The sequence below is a fragment of the Notechis scutatus genome, chromosome 2 (genome assembly GCF_049901735.1).
Source record: "Notechis scutatus isolate UNSWTSFEM ecotype Mainland chromosome 2, rNotScu1.2, whole genome shotgun sequence".
NCBI lineage: Eukaryota > Metazoa > Chordata > Lepidosauria > Squamata > Elapidae > Notechis > Notechis scutatus.
In genome coordinates, this window is record NC_142010.1 from 43,670,222 (window position 1) to 43,694,897 (window position 24,676).

At 36.1% G+C, this 24,676-nt stretch overlaps 1 protein-coding gene across 3 annotated transcripts in view; it reads left to right on the plus strand.

Moving 5' to 3' along the window:
* Positions 1–24,676, plus strand: part of GRM7 (glutamate metabotropic receptor 7) — a 532,166-nt gene that overhangs the window by 330,564 nt on the left and 176,926 nt on the right. For all 3 annotated transcript variants that reach the window (XM_087954616.1, XM_087954615.1, XM_087954617.1), the window contains exon 5: positions 24,529–24,669. In XM_087954616.1, the coding sequence (XP_087810742.1) occupies positions 24,529–24,669 (141 nt within the window). The remainder of the gene's footprint in view (positions 1–24,528; positions 24,670–24,676) is intronic.

Here is a 24,676-nt window from a genome sequence, read left to right on the forward strand (position 1 = left end):
ATGGCCATGTTGGGCATGACCTAATTGGTCTCCTGCACCATGGCAGCGTGTGTGTGTGTGTGTGTTTTTGCCCTCAATGGGCTCTGGAGGTTTTCCTTGAGCCCAGGGAGGGCAAAAATGGCCTCCCCAGGCTCCAGAGGCTCTCTGGAAGCTGGAAATGGGCCCGTTTCTGGCCTTTCCAAACTTCTGGGAGGCCTGTTTTTCACCCTCCCCGAGCCTCTGTGCATGCCCTGCACTTGCCTGCATCTAAAACGGGCTGCCTGGGCACTCCTAGGAGGGGAGGGGAAGGGTGGGTGGGGCCAGCCAGCAGTGGGATTTTGGGGTTCTCTGATCTGTGCAGAATCTTAGCTAGGGGTTCTCCCGGATCCCTGCAAACCCTCAGCAGCCCACCCCTGGAAGGGTGAGAAAGAAAGAAAAAGAGGATGTTTGAAAGAGAAAGTAAGAGAAAGGAACTTTTAGAAGTGATTAAAAAATATGGATTCATCGGTTTAGTTGCTCCCAACAATTCATATGCATCCCGTTGTACAGATGAATCTAAAAAAGTGATCCTATAGAGAAAAAATGTGGAACATTCTTGGCATAAAACATCTTAAACACAGTAACTTAACCATAGAGCACTGCACAGCATCCTTATTACAGAAAATAATAATCAGAGTAATACAAAGTGTTATGGCATTGTGTGACTATGTCTCACATGTACATGCCCCACAAATTAACTTTTATGCCCACTTCTAACTATGGTAATCTCTAATTATGACATGGCAATTAGTTATTAAAAATATTCAGTAACAGTATTTTTCCTTCTTTCTTTTTTTCTTTATTAGCCGTGGAAGGCTAGAGAGCTTCTGTAAAATATCTGAACAATTTCATAAACAGAATGGAGTGTACTGTTTAAATAAGGTAATAAAACTCAGGCAGGATGTTCTGGGTTAAAATACTAAAACTGGATTTTTTTAGTTATCCTCCTATTAATGTTTTCCTTTCAGACTTGAGATCAAACAATACATCTACTTTGATTTGAGTGCTGAACAAATAAATGGAGAAAAACTATCAAAGAACCTTCAGTTGCATTAATCAGAGGTCAGTCATGGTTGCTTATGACATCGATAATCTTAGCCACAGAAGAAAAGCTTGTACTTTGATTATTGTCCATTGCTTTAATGCCGTCTTTTGTTCTGAGTAGAGCACAGGTGAAAGAAAATAATTGGTAACAAAAGCTCTAAATGAAGTAGGCCAGCATATTACAGTCGCAAACCACCTTTCCTGAAATAAATACATGCAAGTGTGAGGTGCTAGGTCAGTACACATATTTTATAATTCAGTTGTCTGCATCTATGCATTATGTGAAAGCATTTGGGAAAAAGCTGAGGAAACCTTCATCCTGCAGTGGAAGTATGAATGTACATGAATAGAATAGAATGGAATGGAATGGAGTCGAGTCAAATAGAATTGAGTAGAGTAGAACAGAACAGAACAGAATAGAATAACAGGGTTGGAAGGGACCTTGTAGGTCTTCTAGTCCAACCCCCTGCTTAGGGGAGGTTTCAGACAAATGGTTTCCAATGTCTTCTTAAAAACTTCCAGTGTTGGAGCATTCACAAGTTATGGAAGCAAGTTGTTCCACTGATTAATTGTTCTAACTGCCAGGAAATTTCTTCTTAGTTCTGATGTGAATGATAGCTTGTCCAATTATTCTGAACTTTCAAATAAAATATATTCGCGTCTTCTTACCTTTTTGAAAGCTTTCAGTTGACTGTGAAGTCAGTTTATCAATTATATCTGGTTCCCAAAAGATTGTTTTACAGAACCTGGGGAACATTTCAACATTTTAGTTGACAGCTACAATGTTTATTGTCAACTGCTGTTACAGCTTCAGATTTTCTTTTCAAAGCATGTAGAAAAAAAGATGGATTCCCCTCCCCTCCACACCTATCTCTTTTGCTCAGATCTCTTTGTGTTGACAAGGAAACTCTAGAGCAAGCATGTCCAACCCACACCCCACAGGCTGTATTTGGCCCTGAGGAGCTAGTATTGTAGCCCTATAAGATCATAAACTTTTAACATTATTATGTGATTTATATACATTATCTATATTAAATATTTTATAAATGGCCCAAAACAAGCCCTCTTCACTCAAAATGGTCCAGGCTAGCCAAAAAGTTGGACAATCATGCTCTAGAGCATAGGTGGGGAACAACAGCCCCTTTATGACTCTGGGAGTTGAAGTCCACAAGTCATAAAAGGGCCATTGTTCCCCACTCCTACTCTAGAAGAAAACCATAACAGTGCTTGGCTGAAGGTTGTTTCAGTAACATCAACAGCTATGATTAGTAATCACCAACCCTATGATAATCACATGTAGTAATACGTTTCTTGCTTACAAAACACAAATAGTTTTGTTTCAGGTCTTCCACATTTACAAAAGATCAGATACTGTATGACATCTGAAGGGCCAAATCAGACATTCCATTCTGTTCCATTGATTTCGACACAGAATGCCTGATGCAGTGGTGGGATTCAATATTTTTTTACTACCGGTTCTGTGGGCGTGGCTTGGTGGGCGTGGCAGGGGAAGGATACTGTAAAATCTCCAGTCAGAGGTGGTATTTGCTGGTTCTCCAAACTACTCAAAATTTCCACTACCAGTTCTACAGAACTGGTCAGAACCTGCTGAATACCATGTCTGGCCTGATGAGAGGTAAAGTTCAACATATTCAACATATTCTTAAAATATTTTCTTGTTAAAATCCCTTGAGGCTTAGCCTATTATAAGCCCCATTCCAAGGAACAGAAAACACTTGCAGACTATATGTGTTTACTTCAAAATGTAGTTATATACACTTTGAACGGTATTAGGCTTACATTTCAGAAATAATTGTATGATTTGGCAGTATCAGTTTGTGTTTCTAGCAAGATCAAATCATTATATATTTGTAAACTTCCAGAAACCATACTATAATTGGGATTATTAAAGAACCAACTCATTCAACCTCTTTGAGAACTGGGTTTTTTAAAAAACAGTAGTACCCATATATGTACACACATTCCAGTTATGTATCAAAGTACAAAATTTCTGTTTGCCACTTTTAACTACTTGATCACTAGGACAGGTATTTTCCAAATATAACATTTGAAAATTATTGAAAAATGGGACAAGAAACTAGCAGCTCATTTTCAACAAAAAATGTGCATCATAAGACAGAAGTGACAGTCATAATTGAAATCATTTTTAGTGGCTCCAAGGCAGCTTACACAGATAAAAATCCAATATATATTTTAAAAAAGCAATAAAAAGCAATAGCCCCCACACATAAACAATAAGTCAATCAAATAAGATATTTGATGGGCTCTATCCATTTTCTCATTTTATCTTCATTATCAACCTGTAAAGAAGGTAAGACTGAAAGATTGTGATTGGTAATTATTAAGGTTAAATGACTCGGCACATTATTTCCACTCTAAATCCAACAAAAAGCACTATGTTCCACTGTTAGACAAGAAACTATCTGGAGCATTAGGTTTATTTAAGGCATTTTATAAAAAACCCAAAAGCTTAAACCAACAGCTGTTGTCTGATATTTTTAATCTGAGCTGTGGCATGAATCTCTGGCTTGCATTTCTAATATGGGAAGGGAAGGTGCTTATACAGAATCTTCCTTGATAAAATAGCTTTAAATAAACAGGCACAGCCAGGAAAATATATATATATATTTATACTGGAGAAAATTCAAAGGAAAAATAAAGCAAACCCCTCTGGCTTGAAATACATGTGGGTTTTTACTAGAATTTACAGTGACATGATCTCTTCAGGAAACATCTCCCAATTTCATTTTATGTGAACCAGCTGGAGTCTGAGAAGATTTTCTGTGGTGCCAATATATAAAATGGTGTAAAAGTTTAAAGGTGGGTTCATAAGGTTCTCGGGGAGTGGGAAGTGTTACATACTTTTTGGAGATTAGGAATGCTTATTTTTAGTCCATTCAGAGCAATCTTGTTAATGATAGCAATAAAATACTGACATTACTAAAATGTACATATGTATATGAGTATAATTTTAAATATTTTACAAAGAAGATACTTATCGTACCTGTACATTTTATGCACATGTATATGCATACAATGTATATGACTAATTTATGTCTTCCATGCATTAAAAAATCCTAATGCTAATACTGAATAACAAGAAATGGTCATCAATATGTTGAACATTTTCTTGTACTTTTTTGATCCAGCAATTATCTAAAACAGAGACAATCCACTCCACTTATCTTTAGAGAAGGGTTTAATGAATCATTTAGAGTTCAACTAAATCCTGACCCATAAGGATGAAACTTCTTTTTTGGTTTGTTTTATTTATTATTTATTTCCTTATACCTTATAGGGGTGAGATTCCACCGGTATAACAACAGGTTGGGTGATCGTGTGCGCGTGTCAAACATGTGCTCTGCACATGTACTGCATTTTAAAAAGCTCTAATACTTACCTTTCACTGCAGTCTTTGTGAATAAAACAGCTGAGGCACGGCAAACTGCTCTGCTGCGCAAATTAGCTTTGCTCTTAAAAAAGGAAATAAAGCACAGGAAAGAATAGGAACGGGTGGATAGGCCCACATGCTTGTCACAACAAACCGGTTCACTGCCAGGTGATCTTCGGAGCAAGGGGTTTGCCCGAACTGGTCCAAACCGGTAGAATCGCACCCCTGCCTTATACCCCATCTGCCTTTTCTCTATATCCTCAAGTACTATACACTAAAAACCCCATGAATCAGATTGTTCATAGAAAGATAAAAATTAACTTCTGGGTTTCATTGTCAATTGTCTGGTGAGGATTTGAGTGTGAGTCTACCGGGCTGACACTTTAACCATTTTAACTGTTATGTTACATCTATGTAGGCTGTACCACAACAAAGAGACAGCCCTCCCCTGATATTCCTCCGATAAAAATATTTTAATGAGTTGTTTCAATCCTTTAAGTAGACTTCTGTTCTTTGAAAAGAAAAAAACACCCTTCTCTTAATACAGTACTTTATGTGTGGTCTTTAAGTCTGCTGTTAAAATTGGACTTTTTTTGGAAAGACTGAAAGACTTAATATGGACTTTTTGTTGAAAGAAGAAAAAAGTTAATGGTTTTAGGATATGGGGATTAAAAGGGATGAAGATGCTAAGGAAAAGTTTAAGATAATATTTGCTTGGTAGAAAAAAGGGCAGAAAACATAATTGTATATCTTTCTTTTTTATTTCTCTCTTTTTAATTGTTTCTTATTTTCTGTCTTTGCTATTACTGTGCTATTGTTATTATTGTTTTGTGTATTTTACCACATTGAAAAATATCTACTTAAATATATATATTTTAGAAAACATTTGTGGAATAGAAAATCTAATTGTTTTTTCCTACTGTAAACCTCCCCAAGGAATATCAAAAATGGGTCTCACTCCCACATCTTGCTTTACAGAATTCCCATTCCTTTTCTCCTCCTTCCTTAAATGTGCCATACGCCAACAGGGCAATTGGAAATATAATTTTCCCACAGCTGGCTGATCCATGAAAGGATGCCCTGGTTAGGGTGCAAGAAAAACCCTGAGAGCACCAGTACAGAAGGGGGACTGAAAGAAGGTCCTAGTTGGTACAATAGTAGTGCAAGTTGTGACAGGTACAGTGGTGGGGAGAAAGGCCAGGCAGCAGGTCTGTCCGCAGCAGCAAGCAGGCAAAGGTCAAAAAATGGTTGCAAATGCAAGTGGATCCAAGTGGGCCTGAATTTTGTTCAGGTCCATTCAGGGCGTTTCAATGGCCAGAACTTTGAAAACCAGTCTTAAGTCCTAACTTTGAACAGTAACTGAATGAATGGACATTAATTAAAAAAACAATTGTACAATTATCTATGTGCCTTTGTGTGTTTCTGTGTGTTTAGACAGGTAGACATAGCACAGAAGAGAAGAAAGTAAACCTCATACTATAAATATTTCACGGTTGCAATGGGGCGGTATTGTGCTTTATCTATATTCTACAGCATGCTGTGCTATATTTGCTTCATTACAAAAACTCCAGAACAAGTGACTCTCCTATAATTAAAAGATATTAATAATATAGGCATAGATTAAATTAAACCATTGGATGATACCCAGGTATAAAAATAGTCAAGTAATAAATGCATCCAGGTCTAACATAAATATTTTTTATTAGTGGGAGATTATAACTATTTATAAACTTTGGAGAAAGAGGTATATTATTGTGCTTCTCTATAATCAGAATGAACTTGAGTTGCTGCTAGTCTATTCTCTACATGAGAGCAAACTCTGTGTGTGCATGTTTGTGAGTATATTTGTGTGTATGTTTGTGTGTGTGTATTTGTCAAGCTTGAAACAACATTACCCCAAAATTTCCATCAAATTGCTTCAAATAGCAAGTGTGTGCCAGAACAAAATTCAAACTTGATGAGGAATTGTGGATTTTATTGAAATAAAACTTGGTATGTTTATTATTTCAACCATGAAAAATAGTAGGAGCATAGAAAATATCTTTTTTCCATCTTTTTTTGACCCAGGTTCACCACATTAGATTGATATAGGTAGCTACTATAGATAATCTTCTACCATCAAGTCAGTCTGTAGATCTCTCTCTCTCTCTCTCTCTCTCTCTCTCTCTCTCTCTCTGTCTCTGTCTCTGTCTCTGTCTCTGTCTCTGTCTGTCTGTCTGTCTGTCTGTCTCTCTCTCTCTCTCTCTCTCTCACACACACACAAATATTCATTCAAAAGGCAAGACATTAACCAAGAAGAGAAACAACCTAGAACTAAGGATAAATTTGCCTAATGGTGAGAGCAGTCAACCAATGGAACAGCTTGTCTTCAAAACTTGTTGGTGCTCCATCACTGGAGGCTTTCAAAAATAGACTGGACAACCTGAAATTGTATAGGGTCTTCTGCTTGTACAGGGGGTTGGACTAGAACACCATTGACTCTATTATTCTATAGTCTATGTTCTTTATGGCATGAAGATAGGCTAATAAGGAATAAAAGAGAAGATTATTGGTATTTGACTCTGTGCTTCTCAAGTCTCAAATAAAACACACCCTTTCAAATTGAGAGCAAATAAATTCCAATCATTGCATTAAGAAACATTTCAAAATAAACATCTTCTACATGTATATCTTGTCTGCTGTTAAATTCAACCTTGCAGGTAGTTAGAAACATGTCTTGCTTCTCCCCTCTGCAGTATTTAAAGGTTTAGCTGCCATTTGTCATGTTTTTATTATCTGCCTGCCTGCCAAAAAGAAACAAAAATAAAGTATTGCACTTTCTGCCTGGTGGAATGAGAAGATTAGAGGGGAAAAAAAGGAAAGGAACAATGAAAAGAAATAACTGCTGCTTCCCAGGAGAGAATCCTGGGAAACAAATAAATCCTTCCCTGTGTGGTTGCCAGCATTTACATTTTAAATGTAAAGTATATTTAGCAAAACAAAATAGTAATCATGAGTCATGTACCTGTCCTTGCTCAGCAAAACAATTCATCTTTTAAAACTTGAAGTGCTGAAGGGGGGAAAAAATGGAAGAGCTGCAGAAAAGAGGTCAAACTGACAATTTCAATATGTCTTTTGTACCAGAAACTATTATAACTGGCTTCTGCAGAAATTGTGCACCTGCACAAAATAATATACATTCCTGAACTTCACCAGTTAACCAGACTTAGTTGTATTTTTTACGGCACACTGAAGCCTATCATAAACAACAGGGCCCAACATAATGCAGAGGGGAATGAAGAATGAACACTGCAACAGGAAGCCGGCTGGGTAACTGCAATAATTCTTTGCTTTTTAAATGTGCTCCAAAAACAGCCCAACCAAACTTTAACAGATTTAACAGATAATCAGAGTTGGAAGGGACCTTGTAGGTCATCTAGTCCAACCACTAAATTAAAGCAAGCCATCACTTTGTTCTTTAGGGCAGGGGTCCCCAATCCCTGGTCCGCAGCCCAGTGCCAGGCTGTGGCCCTTTTTAAAAAAAAAAAAAAAAAACAAGTTTTATTGGTTTTCAAAACACACAAGTCATCATTATCCATTACATGTTTAAACCTTTTTCCATTATAAATTTAACAAGTCAGATAAACTATAATTCTGTTTTAAACCATTTCCATATAAACATACAAAAACCTCTTATCCAATTTCCCTTTATTTCTCTTCACTCTTATTCAATTTTATTATTATTATTTCATCTACTTCTTTCTGACTTAGTTACCATTATTCTCATTCTATATTTCTACAAGGTTTTATTAATTTCCCCCAAAAAAACAACATAATCACACAACACACAAAACATAAAAAGATCTTTTGGAAAGTAACTTGGACCCAGGTATCTCTCTTTTCATGGACTTCAATTATATTCAGGCTCATCTTACATATCATTACTTATTTTATTTACCATTCTAAGTCTTCTATATTAACTTCTCCACATATTTCACTCTTCTTGATTCTATCTTAATTAATCATCTTAATTTGAGTCATTATATTTATATCTTTTGTCCATTCTCTATTATACCTTTGTCTCATTCCTTTTAAAAAGAAAAGAAATTTCTCCTGAAATCACTAATCAGAGTATGATGCCTTTCTATCTCCCCACTAAATTAATCAAATTAATCTTTAAACTACCCAATCCGATTTTGCTTGGTACATTCTAACTGAATAATACATCTAAAACAATTAAATACATAGTTAAGCAATAGATTTAAATATTAAAAACAAAATACTATAATGAAAGATTTATAATAACATCAATACCATAATCTTAATAAACTCTTTAATTAAAGTTTAATATTCTAAATCTCCCCTCATATTATATTTTCAAACCAATCATTATTAACATTCCAACATTTTAATCTCTTATCAACTCTCAAGCCATTTAAATTTTCTATTTCTGATACAATACTACAATATCATCTTATGTACCTTGCAAAATCTCTTTAAAGAAATTATACTTATCCTTTATCCCTAAAAAAATTTCTTTTTCTCATTTAATTTCAAAACTTTGCAGCTTTTCTCCACTTTTTCCCTTTCTTTCTTCCCCCAACAAACCTTTCTAGCCCCCTTCTTCTAGCCTCTGCCTTACTGGCTTCCCTTCTCTGTCGTATTCCTCTTCCCTTTTGTTTACCATCCTTATATTGATTTTGCACCTTGTTTTCCCTTTCTTAAATGTTTTTAAATCTTAAGTCCTTTATTTCTCTTCTTTTTCCTCTTCCTTCCCTCTTGGTCGAGTTCTGAGATTTATTAAAGATGGCTTCCTCTCTTTGTTCTTCTTTTGCTGTCTTCATCTGTTGCAATGTTTGTTGATAATTAATAAGCGCCATTTCTAAAAAAAGGAAGGCTTCTTTCAAACCAGCTTTACCATTTTGTTTTGCTTGCTCATAATCTTTTCTCAGTTCCTCGATAGAAGAAGCCATTATAAATCTTTTCTTTTCTTTTCTCTTACAACAGCCAGAATATTCCAAAGGAAAAATAAGACAATCCCAAAGTTCTCAGTCAGTCCAAACCAAGACAGAGTTCCCACTCTCTCCTCCTGGGGTGGTATCAATTAAAGAAAAAGAAAGTCCAAATCTGTTTCTTAAAATCTTATTACAATATATTTTAGTCTTTCAATCCTTAAGGCATCTCCTCCAACAAGGTCTTAGCATACAAATATTTTTTTTCTTAGTCCTCTCTTTTCCCACTCACCGCTTAGAGCCAGTTTTCACCTAAAAAAAAAATAGGTTTCTTAATGTTCACTTTTATTCCGTAAAAAAAGAGGGTAAGCTATCCTTTCAGCACCATTAAACTGCCGCTTTTTCCTCTTCTCGAAGGTATCATTCAGAAAGTCATACTTTTCAGGAATTTTGTTAAATATGTCTTAGAGTCCTAGGAACCAAGAAAGACTTTCTCCTCTCAAGCACTTTCTCCACTTCCTCCTGCGCATTCTTACCCGGCTGCCAGCTTCTTTGTGGCGGCCATTACGGACCCGCTGCACCGTCCTGGGAAAGGGGTTCTGCCGGCCGGGGGGGTCTGCAACACCCCAAACCCTTCTCCGGATCCCCCTACCTTCAGCTGCCCCTGCAGGGTGGCCTAGCTCCGTACCCGTCTGGGTCGGAGAAGTGCCAGGCTGTGGCCCTTTTGGAAGCAGGCCACAGAAGTGGGTGAGTTGCACATGCGAAACAAAGCTGCTTTTGTGAATGCAGCATAAGCACACACCTAAAAACACCCCTGGTCCCCCCCACCACTGTTGCTGTTGCCACCTCTTCCACCTCTGTCCACAGAGCTGGAAAGGCTTGGGATATGCAGCTTTAGGGGATGGATGGGTGGGTGGTGGGAAAAAATGTACTGATGAGTTGGGTGCACTCTGGGTTGGCTTTATTTTGTCTTGTTCATTTCAGTTTGCCTATCTCTGAGATGAGCTCTACCAAAGTGCATTATGAACCTTTGAGAATGCATATACAAACTCAACCAAAGCTTGCACAGCTACCCCAGTTACTTTTTAAAACCAAAAATATGAAGACTGTTAGTTTGATTTAGTTTGGCTGGAGAGCACTGTCTTTCTCCAGAATGTGATCAAGTAGACAGTGGCAGCCAGTTACAGAGGTTAGCAGTTGATCAATTTCCAGTTAGAATTTGAAATATTGTCCACTGTACTAAATGGCTGGTGATCTAATGTCATCACATATCCACTACTAGCACACACACACACACTAACCCCCTTCCACTCTGCTTCTACCACTATCCAGGCATCTTACTCTGCTTTTTCTGCTACTTGGCAACCTAACTGAAATTAAACAAAAGTGAACATAGACTGGACTGTAGAGCTCATCTCAGAGATAGGCAAACAGGTATATTTATAAATACCATCAGCTATTGTAGTAGTCGTCAAGGCACAAATCCATCAGGCAGTCCAATAAGGTAGGGTTTTCTTCTACAGCTCATTCTCCTCCCTTTTTTTCCAATCACGACCACATCCAAAATGTCTCCTCCATATCTTGCATGCCTTAAAAACCTACTTTAAATGTCCACCCGAGATGACCTCTCACACAGATTAAGGCTAAAAGCATCAAGGATATGAGTAAACTCATTCAGGAGAATTCCAGTGATAATGCTCCACACAATGTGGAATCATTTAGTTTGATATTGAAATGAAAACATCCAAGCTGGGTTTTGTTTCCTCTACAAACTACTCAGAGTAGATGATCTGAGTTTGAAGTTTCTGGAATTCAAGCTGGGCAGCATATCCCTGAGTATTTTTCTTCTTTTCTGCCATATATCCATACAAACTGTGTCCTTTTATTGTCTGCTCTCTCCCATCCTGCAACTCATTAAATGTTGCTATAAAATGATGGAAATGAGTGTTATTGTGTGATGGTTAATTGAAATAGCCCATTCATCAAATTTGATGTCACCCAAGTCTTTAATCTTTCCAACATTAAACGAATTCCATTCAATTAGGGCATAGCTGTGCCAGTTTCCTTCAAGTTTGCTCAAAGGTTTGTGTGGTGTGTGCCTCTGTGTATATGCACGGTATGTTTTCCTCAATATTTAAATTTTATATGCACTTCTCCTAACATATATATTTTTATATCCATTTTTTGTGATGTATGCATTTTTGCAAGTGATTTTATTTTAAACTTCAGAACTCTGCAGGTATATATTTATAACTAAAATTGTTTTTGATATACTCTAGGTTTGGAATGTGTAGATAAAACAAAATCTTGTCTATTTCTGTACCAAGTTAGCAAAGAATCATTTCAGAGTTTTATCTAAACTAGAATTAAAGATGCTGTCAATGTTCAGGCTTATTCTGGCCAAAAACCAGAATAAAGTAATTTAAACCTTTTTTTACTTCAGACTTGCTGAAATCAGCATTAATGGCTATGGGGAGGTCTAGATTACCACATTATATTTACTCCATCCATGCATTATGAATCCAGAATGCCTACTATATGAAAGTGATGTACCCCTCCCTTCCTTCCAATATATTGTCAATGGCAATATATTGTATATACAATATATTGTATATACAAAATATATATATTGTCAATGGCAATATATTGGATATACTGTATATATGCAATATATTTTTCATATAGATAGTTCTAGTTTAAGCAATCAAAACTGGGACCAAAAACTTGGTCATTAAGCAGAGGGGGGACTCTAAGTGAAACCGATTGTGATTATGATCTTATTTCAGATCTCCTTTGCTTTACAATCCTGTAAAGGTGTAAATATCAGAATTATTTGCTAAATCCTGTTGTAACTAGGAATGGTCACTGTAAGAGGCATCCACTAAATAAGGACTATCTATAATGACATTGGCTTCTGTTACTGATTTTAACATTTTGGAGTTGGATACCAAAGAAAACGAACACAAAGTGTCAGGTTGATTACAGTTAGTAAAAAAGTATTAATAATGTCTCAAATATACCATCAGCTGTAATAAGCCCAGGTAGTGGTGAGAAAGAAATGTTCCAGGTTGACTCAGATCTTCCATCCTTCCAAGGTGGTTAAAATGAGGACCCAGATTTTGGGGGGCAATATGCTGACTCTGTAAACTGCTTAGAGAGGGCTGTAAAGCTCTGTAAAGTGGTATATAAGTCTAAGTGGTATTGCTATTGCTATTGTATGACTTTTCTTGCCACATTTGTTAAGTGGTTCATTGCAGTTGTTAAGTTAGTAACATGATTGTTAACTGAATCTGGTTTCCCTCATTGACTTTGCTTGTCAGAAGATTGCTAAAGGTGATCACATGACCCCGCGACACTGCAATCGTCATAAATATGAACCAGTTGCAAGCATTCAAATGTAAATAGCATGGCCATGGGGATGCTGCAATGGTCATAAGTGTGAAAATGGTCATAAGTCACTTTTTTCAGTGACTTTGAACCCTCATTAAACAAACTGTTGTAAGTCGAGGACTACCTGTGAAGATTAGTCAAAGAATATTATTATAAGTCCCATTTAAGGCAAAAAATGGGAAATAATTGTAATTACATAATATAAATTATATATTATAAATAAGATAGCTGAATGGTGAGTATGCTGTAACTCTTTCAGTTTGCCTTAATTTACTTAATATGAATTAATTAATATAATATTAGTTTTAACAATGTGCCTTGTAACATGAAAAATAGTTATGAATTGTACATAGGCTTCACATAAGAACAAAGAGATGTTCTGAGATTTTACTAATTTTACCAACCATGTTCTATAGCGATATGATTGACAGAATCAAAGGACATTCTATAATTAACAAAGTGGACTTTTTAAAATATTCTTTAAAAATTGGGAAGCTCAAGCTCTTCAGTTTAACCAAGTTTTTGGAAATATTGGAGATAATTATTGTTTCTCAAGAAACCAGAATAAAGACCTTAGAAGAAAATAAATCTCATGATAAGTTCAGTACAAATCTATAAGCTGAACTACTTAAAATGCATGGACAATTCAGCAAAAATATTTTTAAAATAATTAGTCTGCTGTTGGATCCTGAACAGCAGAAGTCTTTGTCACATTACTTAAAGTAATATACAGTATTTATGTAATTTTCAGTTGATTTTAAACTTGAGATAATAGATTCTTAGAGATTAATACCAAGATTTAACCACTCATGAAAATATGTTCTTTAATAGTTAACTTTCTGAAACTGAGACCAGAGACAACTCTTTATAATCTCCAAAAGAAGCTACTGAATTGAAATACTAAATAAAATAGTGGACATAAAATAGTAATTTATCCACATCTTTCTGTACAAGTTCATTTACCAAAGGAAAAACTTCAGTTCAGAATGTACCCTAGCAAGAAAATTAAACATCTTTATTTTCCATCCAACAATCTTTTGCCTCTTTATTGGAAATACAATTTAAAAAATTACAAGCCCTTCTGCCACTGTGAAATTTTTATAACCTCTGCAGTTACCTGATGAATAACAACTTTGTTTTTAGCATATACTTTTTAAAAATAATATCAATTATTATTTTCTTTATTTGATGTTTTTACTGTATCTTTTAATTTACATGGACATCCTATGTTTTTAGTCATGGGATCAGGAGATGAATCAGGAGATGAGTGGGACCAAAATATGAGTCCTCCATCCCTCCTTCCCTCCCTCGTGTAATTGGAGTGGGTACCTTTATTTTTGTTTTTGCATTGTATGTAATTTCTTTCAATCTATATCAAAATTAGTGTTTTCTCTTTATCCATTTGCTATTAAGTAAGCTGATTATACTGCAATATGAGTCTGATGCCGGAAAACCTACCTTGAGAAATATTTTATATTTCATCTACAAGATGACATGATAAAGTAGCTTGTTGAAACATAAATGGGCTCAGATGTCTTTTTTAAAAAGGACGAATTTGTAACTGGAAAAACTGCAACCAGGTATTAATATGTTGAAAGAAACATGCAATCAACCTAATAAGCAGATCTTTTTAAGGGGTAGGAACTGGATGGGTAAACCTATATTAGTGGATACTCCATAAAATATGCGAAGTGGCTAATATGTTTAACAACCATCTTAAAGTTGATTTAAAGTATGAACACTGCAATAGTATTTTATTTTATTTTAATAGTAAAGATAGTTACTGCAATATTTGCTCTGATTAATTTTTATCACCCTATTAAGAACACTTCTGAGATATTTCACAGATGTTTCTCTACCCAGTCAGTAGAACTTCAGAGGCCCCAGTTTCTGGCCGCTGCTTTTAAAAGTACGATCAGTCTGTCATAAGTCTTCCTTCCTTTACAACCTAATCAGGGCTGACCTGGCATGTATTACTGAGACCTGGCTGGGCCCAGTTCCATCCTTTTGAAGATGGGCCCAGTTGAGACTCTTGGGTGGGCATGTATCCTTCAGGAATCTCTTAGGGTTTTCAGGGATGCCAATTCATAAATAACCAGATGTGAGCTCCTTAGAATTAAATTGGGCTCTATGTATAAGCTGGGATTCTTGCTGTTGTATTCCTTCAAGACCCAGTTTTATCATCAGGTCTGGGGGTCTCAGGGAACTAGTGAGGTCCTGAGGTGATTCTGTTATTGATCATATCCTCTCTCTTCTCTCTCTCCCACTCACTCTCACTCTCTCACTCCCCCCCCCATCTCTCTCTGTGTTTTATACGTGACTGTCCATTATTTTATGCTTTTTTTCCCATATGCTGCCAACAGTCACTTCTTATGAAATTGGCAACAGTCTTCCCAGGTAAACCTGACAGGAAGTAGGACTAAATGAACTAATTCTTACTTTAGTGTAAGACTTTGTAATAACAGCATCTTGCAAATTTGAAAGTACTGTACCAACTTCCCACCATCACTTTTAGCTGCTTGATTAATAAATGTTGATCCTACATTTCTCCGTATTAAACCACTGGGGATTCCTGCCTCCTTTCTCTGATTGCAGTATCTCTTCCTCTAGTTCACAATGTCATCCACACATTCCATTACAACATATAAAGTTCTGCAAACTCACTCACTCCCTTCCTTCCTTCCTTCCTTCCTTCCTCCCTTCCCTTCCTCCCCCTCCCCCTCTTTCTTTTTCTCTATACTGTATATGTGTGCGTGAGAGAGAAAGTTTGCAGAAGTTTGACCTGCTCTGTTTTATTAACAGCTTATGAATAATTCCCTCATTCCCTGAACCCTGGGGAACATTTAGAGCTGTCCTAAATTGACTATTGTGATATTCTTTAGGTTTGCTGGCAAAGCTTTGTTAAAATCTTTACTGATTATTCTTCTGTTGCTTGCATTTTTCTGTAGACATTTTTTCAGTGCCTATAGCTTTCTGAATTGGTAATGACAAGTGCTCATCTAATTTCACCTAGTACTAGAGGCTATTGTCTATAGGCAATATCTTCAAGGGTATTTTGGATGCTGATACACTTGCTGTAGAGAACTTCAGTATGCTCATTCATCTTGGTTTGAGTTTCTTTGAATCAATTATTATTTGTCCATTGGCATCCATTCACCTACCAATTTGAGGTTGGACACTTTTTCAGCAAACTTTTCTTTGTTTTTCCATGTCTATTTCCATCTTTGACAGCTTTATCATATCACAATAAAGCTTTTTTCTATTCTAAAAATGCTCTATAATTCTTTGTTAATTTCCTTCCTGAGTTCTTTGTCTTTTTTATTTTGTCTTCCCTTTTTTCACAATTTCCATTATTTATTCTGACATACAGTTTGATAGTTCTTGTTTCTTGGGCATTCTACTTTAATATTCATTCTTATCAACTTCTTTGATTTCAAGCTGCTATTTCATAGCAATTCCTGATGTTCTCATTTAGTAATGGTGGGCATATGTTCAAGATCATAATTTGGAAACTGGTTGGCCTCATTATACTAGTTTACCTTAACTTAGGTTATCTCTTCCAGTTAGCCCTTAGCCATGCTGTTTTATCTGAATGCTTTCCCCTCCTTGTATCAATCATATAATCATATCAAATGACTGTTCTAGATTCCTGAAATATCTTTGAATTTGGCTAGGTCATAGAATGCATAAGTACTACTGGAAGTACTACTGGAAGTACTACTATTATTGTTAGTGGATAATAGAATCTTGAAATCTGTGAGAGTTTTCCTCTGCTCCCTATTAGCCAAGGGGAATCAAGGTTGGATTATACTGAATTTCTTTCTCACCCCTTTTTTATTCCCAGGATAAATTAACATTTACTTAGACAGTTATTGCATTTCTTCTTCAAGGTTATCTCTATATATTCCCACATGAGTGATACAATATTATACAAAAACATAATGTGGTTTATGCTCCGTTTATACTATTAATTAGAAGTTTAACTTGTTGCTTCTGAGATCCACTGTATCTGTAGATTTCTGCTTAACTACATGATTAAAATTTGTACATATTGATGTTAATGACTTATTTTACTGCAACCGAGGGAGTTGGAAGTCAACACTTTTTTTTTCTTTTTCCCAACCCTTCCTCATTTCTCTTCCCCCCTTTCCTCCCTCTGCTTTCCTTTAACTTTTGTATTTTGTATCTTATCGTATAACCTAATAAAATGTTTAAAACTTGAAAAAATGTACAGACTCTATAAAATATTTAGGTCTGTATCTTTCTCAAAACATATCATAATAAGTTGTATTGTATCTAAATAAATAGATGCAATTTCAATAAACATAGCTCAGTGGTTAACACTTCCATTAAGTCTGTGGGGCAAGATTAATGCTATTAAAATGAATATTACATCGAGATTAATGTGTATTGTAAGAGGGATTCCAATTTTAATCCCTATAATAAACAAATATATTGAAGTGAATTACAGTAGACTAAAACCCCTCAACTGTTCTTGGCCAAATTGAGATTACTGCATGATATACATTTTCAGTTGTATCACTGGCCTTTTATTTAACATAGGTATTATTTTGCAGAAAGACTTAATTAAGATTTTGTTCTTACTACTTGGAAAGTAGTGTATATAACTCTTCTGAAATGTTAGGAGGTTTTGGGGTCAGGTATATTAAACAGGATTTTTCACTTTCAGCCTTAGAAAATTTTAGGAATAGTTTGTCATTAATAGGTACGAGGTTATGTTTTATCCAAAATCACATGAAAAATTTACAGTGTAGAATAACTGAAATTGAAAATAACAAGGGAAGATTTTTTTTTTTAAAAAAAAATGGGATACTTGGAGAATACATTTAGCAATAAATAAATATATATACTAAGTGAACAGGTGATTTAGAAACTGTTATGAACAGCGGTATGTAGTATGTAGGCCAAATCAAGAAATCATCTTCACACAAAGGCTCAAAGTTATGCTTATTAATGTTAGCTGTAGTAAGAGAATATTGCATACCTGACTCTGTTTTACTTTCTACCTCTTCCACTTAATATTAATTATGAAAGTGTCTGTCTGACATTAAATTTACGATAGGAATTTACAAGTTCTTTAAAACAGACTGTAAGATCTTATCTTGCCCATCTATAATTTTGGTTTCAAGACAATTTTGACAACTGCATTTACAATACATGCTAATACACTTTGGAAAAAAATATTATAGTTAATGTCTTTCCACATAATGATACATACTGCAAGTACCATACATTATATTCTGCAATATTGATGATATAAGAAAGTTGAGTCATGAAATGTCCAGAAAGATAGATCATTATATCATCAGTGTGTTACATATCTACTCTCTAAGGTAACACTGACTAAATAATAATTTGTCATCACCCTCTTTCATAACATTTGAAGTAAAATGTTTGTTTTAGTATAACTTTTTTATGACTAAAAGTTTAAGTTTCCCGGAAGGCAGTTTATAATAGTTTTAGAGGAATAAATGCTTCTTGCATATAATATGAGAGTTATATAATCCATATTAAAATTCATTTTGAAATCAAATGCATTTTAATATGGTTTTGGGCAGAAAATCATTTTTAGAATTACAAAATCCATTTTGATTTATGCTTTAGTTGAGGAGATGTGTTTCAAAACAGCTTGTACTAATACTTGAAAGGATCAGATTCTTCGAATATTTCCAGTTCCTTCCATGCTTAGAAACATACATGTTGAAACAGAAAGATACTGGTAGACAGAAAGTTGTCCATATGTAATCAGACAATCATATGAACACTAGTTTACCTACATTTGAAAGAAAACAAACCAGAAACATATCACTATGAATTCATTTTATATGCTCAGTGGTGGCCTTTTTAAATGATGTGTTTTATATGTTTGTGACTCAAAATTTAGAACATCTTTTGGAATACAGGTCCTTACCTTATGACCACAATTGAGCCCAAAATTTCTGTTGTTAAGTGAGACATTTTTAAGGGAGTTTTGTCCCATTTTATGACCTTTCTTGCCTCAGTTATTAAATGAATCACTGCAATTGCTAAGTTAGTAACATAGCTGAGTGAATTAACATAGTTAAGTGAATCTGACTTCCTCGTTGCTTTAGTTTAGTTTACTTTATTGTCCTTGCACCTCGTACAACAAAATCAAGCACCACCTTCAGTGCACATCATGACCATGAAAATAAACACAGACACACATACTTCACAATCCACATATTGAACCCAAAACCCCAAACACTGCACTATACAGTAGAATTCAAAAGAGCTACTGCCCTTGGTTTTTCAGCCTATTTGTGCTTGTTTTTATTATTCTGTACCATCTGCCATATGGTAATAGTTCAAAAACAGGGTGCCCAGGATAAGATGGATCTTTGAGAATGTTTTGAACTTTCTTAAGGCAGCAGGAGCTATAAAGGTCTTCCAAAGAGGGGAGAGGGCAACCAATGATCTTCTGGGCAATGATATTAACCTTCTGGAGTGCTTTCCTATCTACCACTGTGCAATTGGCAAACCATACAGAGGTTCAGTAAGTTAAGATACTCTCTATGGTGCAGTGGTAGAAGGTCACCAGCAGTTTTTCATTCAGTTGTTGTTTTCTGAGAAGTCTCAGATAGTATAATCACTGCTGAGCTCTTTTGACCAGTGCTGCAATATGATCACCCCAGGTCAGGTCCTCTTTTATGGTAACACCCAGAAACTTAAAACTGGCCACTTGCTCCACTCGGTCTCCATTGATAAGCAAAGGCTGGATGTCTGATCTATTCCTTCTCCTTGATCTTGTTGGTGTTGAGGACCAAGTTTTTGTCTCCACACCATGAAAGCAACTGGTCCACCTCATCTCAGTAGGCAGACTCATCCCCCCTAGAGATGAGTCCCACCACTTTTGTATCATCTGCAAATTTAGTAATAGTATTACTAGTGTGAGTGGGAATGCAGTCATGCACATAAAGAGTATAGAGTAAGGGACTCAACACGCAACCCTTTGGTGTACCAGTGTTAAGAATAAGGACTGAAGAGGTATGATTACCTAATCTGACCCTCTGTGAGCAGCCAGAAAGGAAATCCATAATCCAAAGGCAGATTGAATAAGAAAGTCCAAGGTCCAGAAGTTTAGACACTAGTCTATATGGAAGAATTGTGTTAAATGCAAAACTAAAATCTACAAAAAGCATCCTCACATAGCCCCTCTCCACTGTTCTAGATGAGTCAGAGCAGTGTGAAGAGTGATGGCTATAGCGTCCTCTGTAGATCTATTTCTTCTGTATGAAAACTGGTGTTTATCAAATGTATTCGGAAGACCAGAAATGATGTGCCAGCAGACCAGTTTTTCAAAGCATTTCATAATGATAGGAGTGAGTGCCACTGGTCTGTAATTGTTGAGGTTATTGATAGGGAATATCTTTGGCAGCGGAACAATGGTGGAAGCCTTCAAACAAGATGGAATAGTGGACTAGGATAAAGACCGATTAAAAATCCTGGTAAAGACTCCAGCCAACTGATCAGCACAGTCTTTAAGCCCTTGGCCAGAGATACCGTCAGGACTGGCAGCCTTTCTAGGGTCCACAGCCCTCAGTATGCTCTCACCTCCTGTTCCTCCACAATGAAGTGGGGGCTACAATTGGTTGGTGATTGTTTTTTATCTCCACTTCAAAATGAGCAAAGAAATGATTCAGCTCCTCTGCCAATGAAGCATCCCCTTCAGCAGGGATGACATTGGTCGGTTGATGGTTGGTAATTTGTTGAATCTCTTCCACACCTGCCTCATGTTATTGCTATAAAAATTCCTCAATCTTCCTCTTATAATCAGTCTTGGCCTTCCAAATACCTTTCTTCAGATTAGCTCTGGCAACACTGTATCTTGCCCCATCACCGGACCTAAAGGCCTTGGTCCTGTCACTCAAGAGGCGCTGGACTTCCTTGGTCATCCAGGGTTTCTGATTGGGATAGATCCCAATACGTTTATCCACAGTGATAGTATCTGTGCAGTGTTTGATATACCACAGAACAGTTGCAGTGTGCTTCTCTTGGTCAGGGTGGTAAAAGATGTCCCCATCTGTGCTCTCAAAACAATCCTGAAGTTGTTGGGAAGCAACTTCTGGCCAAGATTTCACTGTCTTTATTATAGGCAGAGCCTGTCTCCTAAGAGGGATACACTGAAAGAAGGAGTGGCCAGCCACAGCATCCATGAGCGTAGCCATCTTGAAAACCACTTGTCAGAAGGTTGCAAAAGGTGATGGTCACATCAGCTTGGGACACAATAATGGTCATAAATATGAACCAGTTGCCCAGCCTCTGAATTTTGATCACATGATCATGACAACGCTGCAAAGATTGTAACTGTGAAAACAGTCATAAGTCACTTTTTTTCAGTGCTGTTGTAACTTTGAACAGTCACTAAATGAATTGCTCTAAGTTGAGTTTACCTGTACAGAATAACCAATCTAAATCTGTTAGTTTTCATGACCTGAAAGACACCTTTCTTTCTTTTTTTTATGATAATAAATATAAAATGGCTTGCATGATTTTAATTCAAAAGATATTTTATGTGTGAATAAAGAAGAAAATATTAAATGTGCTATGCAAAAAGAAGTCAATATTTCATGAATGAAAATAAGTAGGGTATTTATATTGTCAATAAAAGGAAGCTTTTGAGTGTTAACATTATTGCTGGTTTGGCTAATTAAGCAAATATTAAGCTGGTTACAATGCTTTTTATGTAACAGTGGTGGAAACTGAAGTAAACATTTATCATGGTTCTAACTAGTCATTCTAATCCAAGTATAAATGCATTGCTGTGAAAATCCTCTTGCTTAATTTCAATATTTTTGGAACAACATGGAGGCATTTGGCAAATATTGATCTCAACATTATTGAAACATGATTTCAGTTTAAAGACTAGAGAGACAAGAACATTTTTTAAAAAATATATTTAATTTCCCTTTGAATGTAGACAGGATAAACCTTTTGGCTGTTACAACTAATGTGATGTCCTTTTTATTTGAGGGGAAGGATTGGCATGTAGAAGAAAATGTTACTATTTGGCTGAATCCCCAAAGGAGTACATTTTCATTTGTTTCATGTGTTCTTCTGTTCCTCCCATTCTATGTTCTCCTTGTCTCTTTTTATTCCTTGACACGGTTTCCTACTTCTCTGTCTGGGAACTTCTAGAGGAACAAGAGAGGAAAATTGGATGGGATTTAACCATGTGCCTGATTTCTAGTAAGATTGGCATAGTGAGTTCTGAACATCAAAATATGCATTGTTGTCACCCAATGTACAGTTTTAATTGACCTGATCACATTTTCTCTTTACCAATTAATAAAATGAATTCATTTTTATTTATTTGTTTGTCAAACATGTACAAGATAGCAGGTATAGGTATAAACATAAATATAAACAAAGGAAGTAAATACAGATAAATGGGGACAGAAGACAGGGATGGTAGGAATGGGGTGAGGTCCACGGTAGACAATTTGAGGTTGAAGCTGTGAGGGTTTGCGGCTGTTACAACAGAATCGGGTACAGCATTCCAGGCGTTGACCACTTTGTTCCTGAACTTGTATTTTCTGAAATCAAGTTTAAAGCTATTTAGCTTGAGTTTGTATCGATTGTTTGTCCGTGTATTATTGTGGTTGAAGCTGAAGAAGTTGTTGATGGGTAAAACATTGTAGCAGACAATTTTATGTCTGCTGATCTATGCTTAGATCAGACTGCAGGCAGATTGTCCAAGTCCAGAATTTCAAGCCTGGAGGCATAGGGAATTATATTTTGAGTAGACAAATGGAGTACTCTTCTTGTGCAATACCTCTGGACCCGCTCAATCGTGTTAATGTCCGATATACAGTGTGGATTCTAGACGGATGAACTGTATTCAAGAATTGGTCTGGCAAAGGTTTTGTATGCCTTAGTTAGCAATACAATGTTACCAGGTAAATACCGTATTTAGGATTGAATCATCAAATACACAATGAAGCCTAAAATAGTTTCTATTCCAGGTCAAGGCTATCTCTTGTAATTAGAAAGGTATTTCTACCTAAACAGTACTACTTTTCCTAAAGAAAACAAAAACTGTGGTCACATAATAACAATAGCACTTGGACTTATACACAGCTTCATAGCACCTTATAGCATTTTCTAAGCAGTTTACAAGAGTCAACAGTCCACAACAATCTGGGCCCTCATTTTACCAACCCCAATCATTTTTTGTATTCATTAGTTTGGATTTGGTTTTTGTACCAATGATTTCCCAAAACTTTGATGAACTTATGTAGTCAGTGCTGTGTGACCCAACTGCACTTCTCTGCATGACATAATCAAGTAGGTACGTACTTTATTTTGTTAATGTGAGAAGTAAGGAACACATACTCATGTGTGGGTGCTCGCAGGCACTCAGAGACAGAGTGAGATAAAACAAAAGCAGAATTCCATTTAGAGCTCAGTCATTCAGATACCTGATACCACCGAGCTTTGCAAAAGATTTATAATCCTGTAATGTATGAGTTGTGCTGACAGTTCAGTTATCACAGCTAGTCATTGCTCTTTCATGCTGCATGAAGTCCCATGAATAGCTGTCAGAGCCTCATTGCCCAAACTGAAAATTGCAATTTGACACTCCCATCCCTCTGCCACTCCCTCTGCCCCTCCCCCCCCAATCCTTCTTCTCCTGGAAGCTTTATATGCCTCAGGTGCAAAGGTCAGCATTCAGAATGTAAGGCTAGGATTTAGCTGTTGTGTCCATTGATTTATTACATTGCTCTGAAGCTGCTTCTGCTCCTTTTCTGTAAACAAAACAGCAGAAGCTAAAGGAATCCAGACCATATGATTTATCAGGTCAGCACACATATCATCTACTCATAAGGCAATGCCAAGAGAATAAAAACTGGTATATAAAAACTGGTATCTGGTAAAGAGAAATTCCCTGAGAACGGGCTCCAGCATGAGTCCAAAAGCTTGAAAGACTAAACCTCTAGTCCTGGTGACCAACCCAAATTGGAACCTGTAGAATAAAACCTGGTGAAAATCAGTGATTTGGGTGATATAGTCTTAGACTTTTAAAATCTGTAAAGCTGACTTGTGAGTTGGCAGTTGAAGGTAATTTGCTAAAATTGTGATTTTTTAAAAAATAGTTATTTCATTCTGTTTATGCCTTACATTATGGGAACAAATGGCTTTTGGTGGAATGACTCATACATTTTTCATTAATATAGTTTTGTCCCAAATGCATAAACTGAGCTATACACAGAAGCAACATTACAACGTTTGCATTATGTTTTAGTGGGAAGAACCAAAGCAACACACAGAGGCCAAATATTGCTGAATTTATAAATCAACTAATATAGATCTCCAAATTTTATGAATTAGAGTGAACCAGTACCCTAAGTACACATAACTATTTTATTATAACATTCAATTTTGTTGTTTTAAGGAAAGGCACATGTCGGAAGTACTGTACATAAAATTACAGCATGGATATAGAACAGAAAATGTATCCTTTCTCTCCCATCAAAGTAAAACCTGAGATGAGTCTATTAATCTCAACATTACTATATAGATAATGTGAGTTATTAAAGAGTACATTTGGTGGCTGCCTTCCTCTCTGTCTTCCTTTCTAATTACTAATGCTCAGTTTCTATTTGTGCCTTGTTCCTACTTGGAGACTTAAAATATTCTTGTATTCTACTTCTTTTTATTAAAAAGCAACTTTTGTTGTCTCTGTCTTTTTAGGATTTGATACCTATTTTACGTCCCGCACATTGGAAAACAACAGAAGAAATGTATGGTTTGCAGAATATTGGGAAGAAAACTTCAACTGCAAGTTAACAATTAGTGGGTCAAAAAAGGAAGACACTGATCGTAAATGCACTGGTAATTT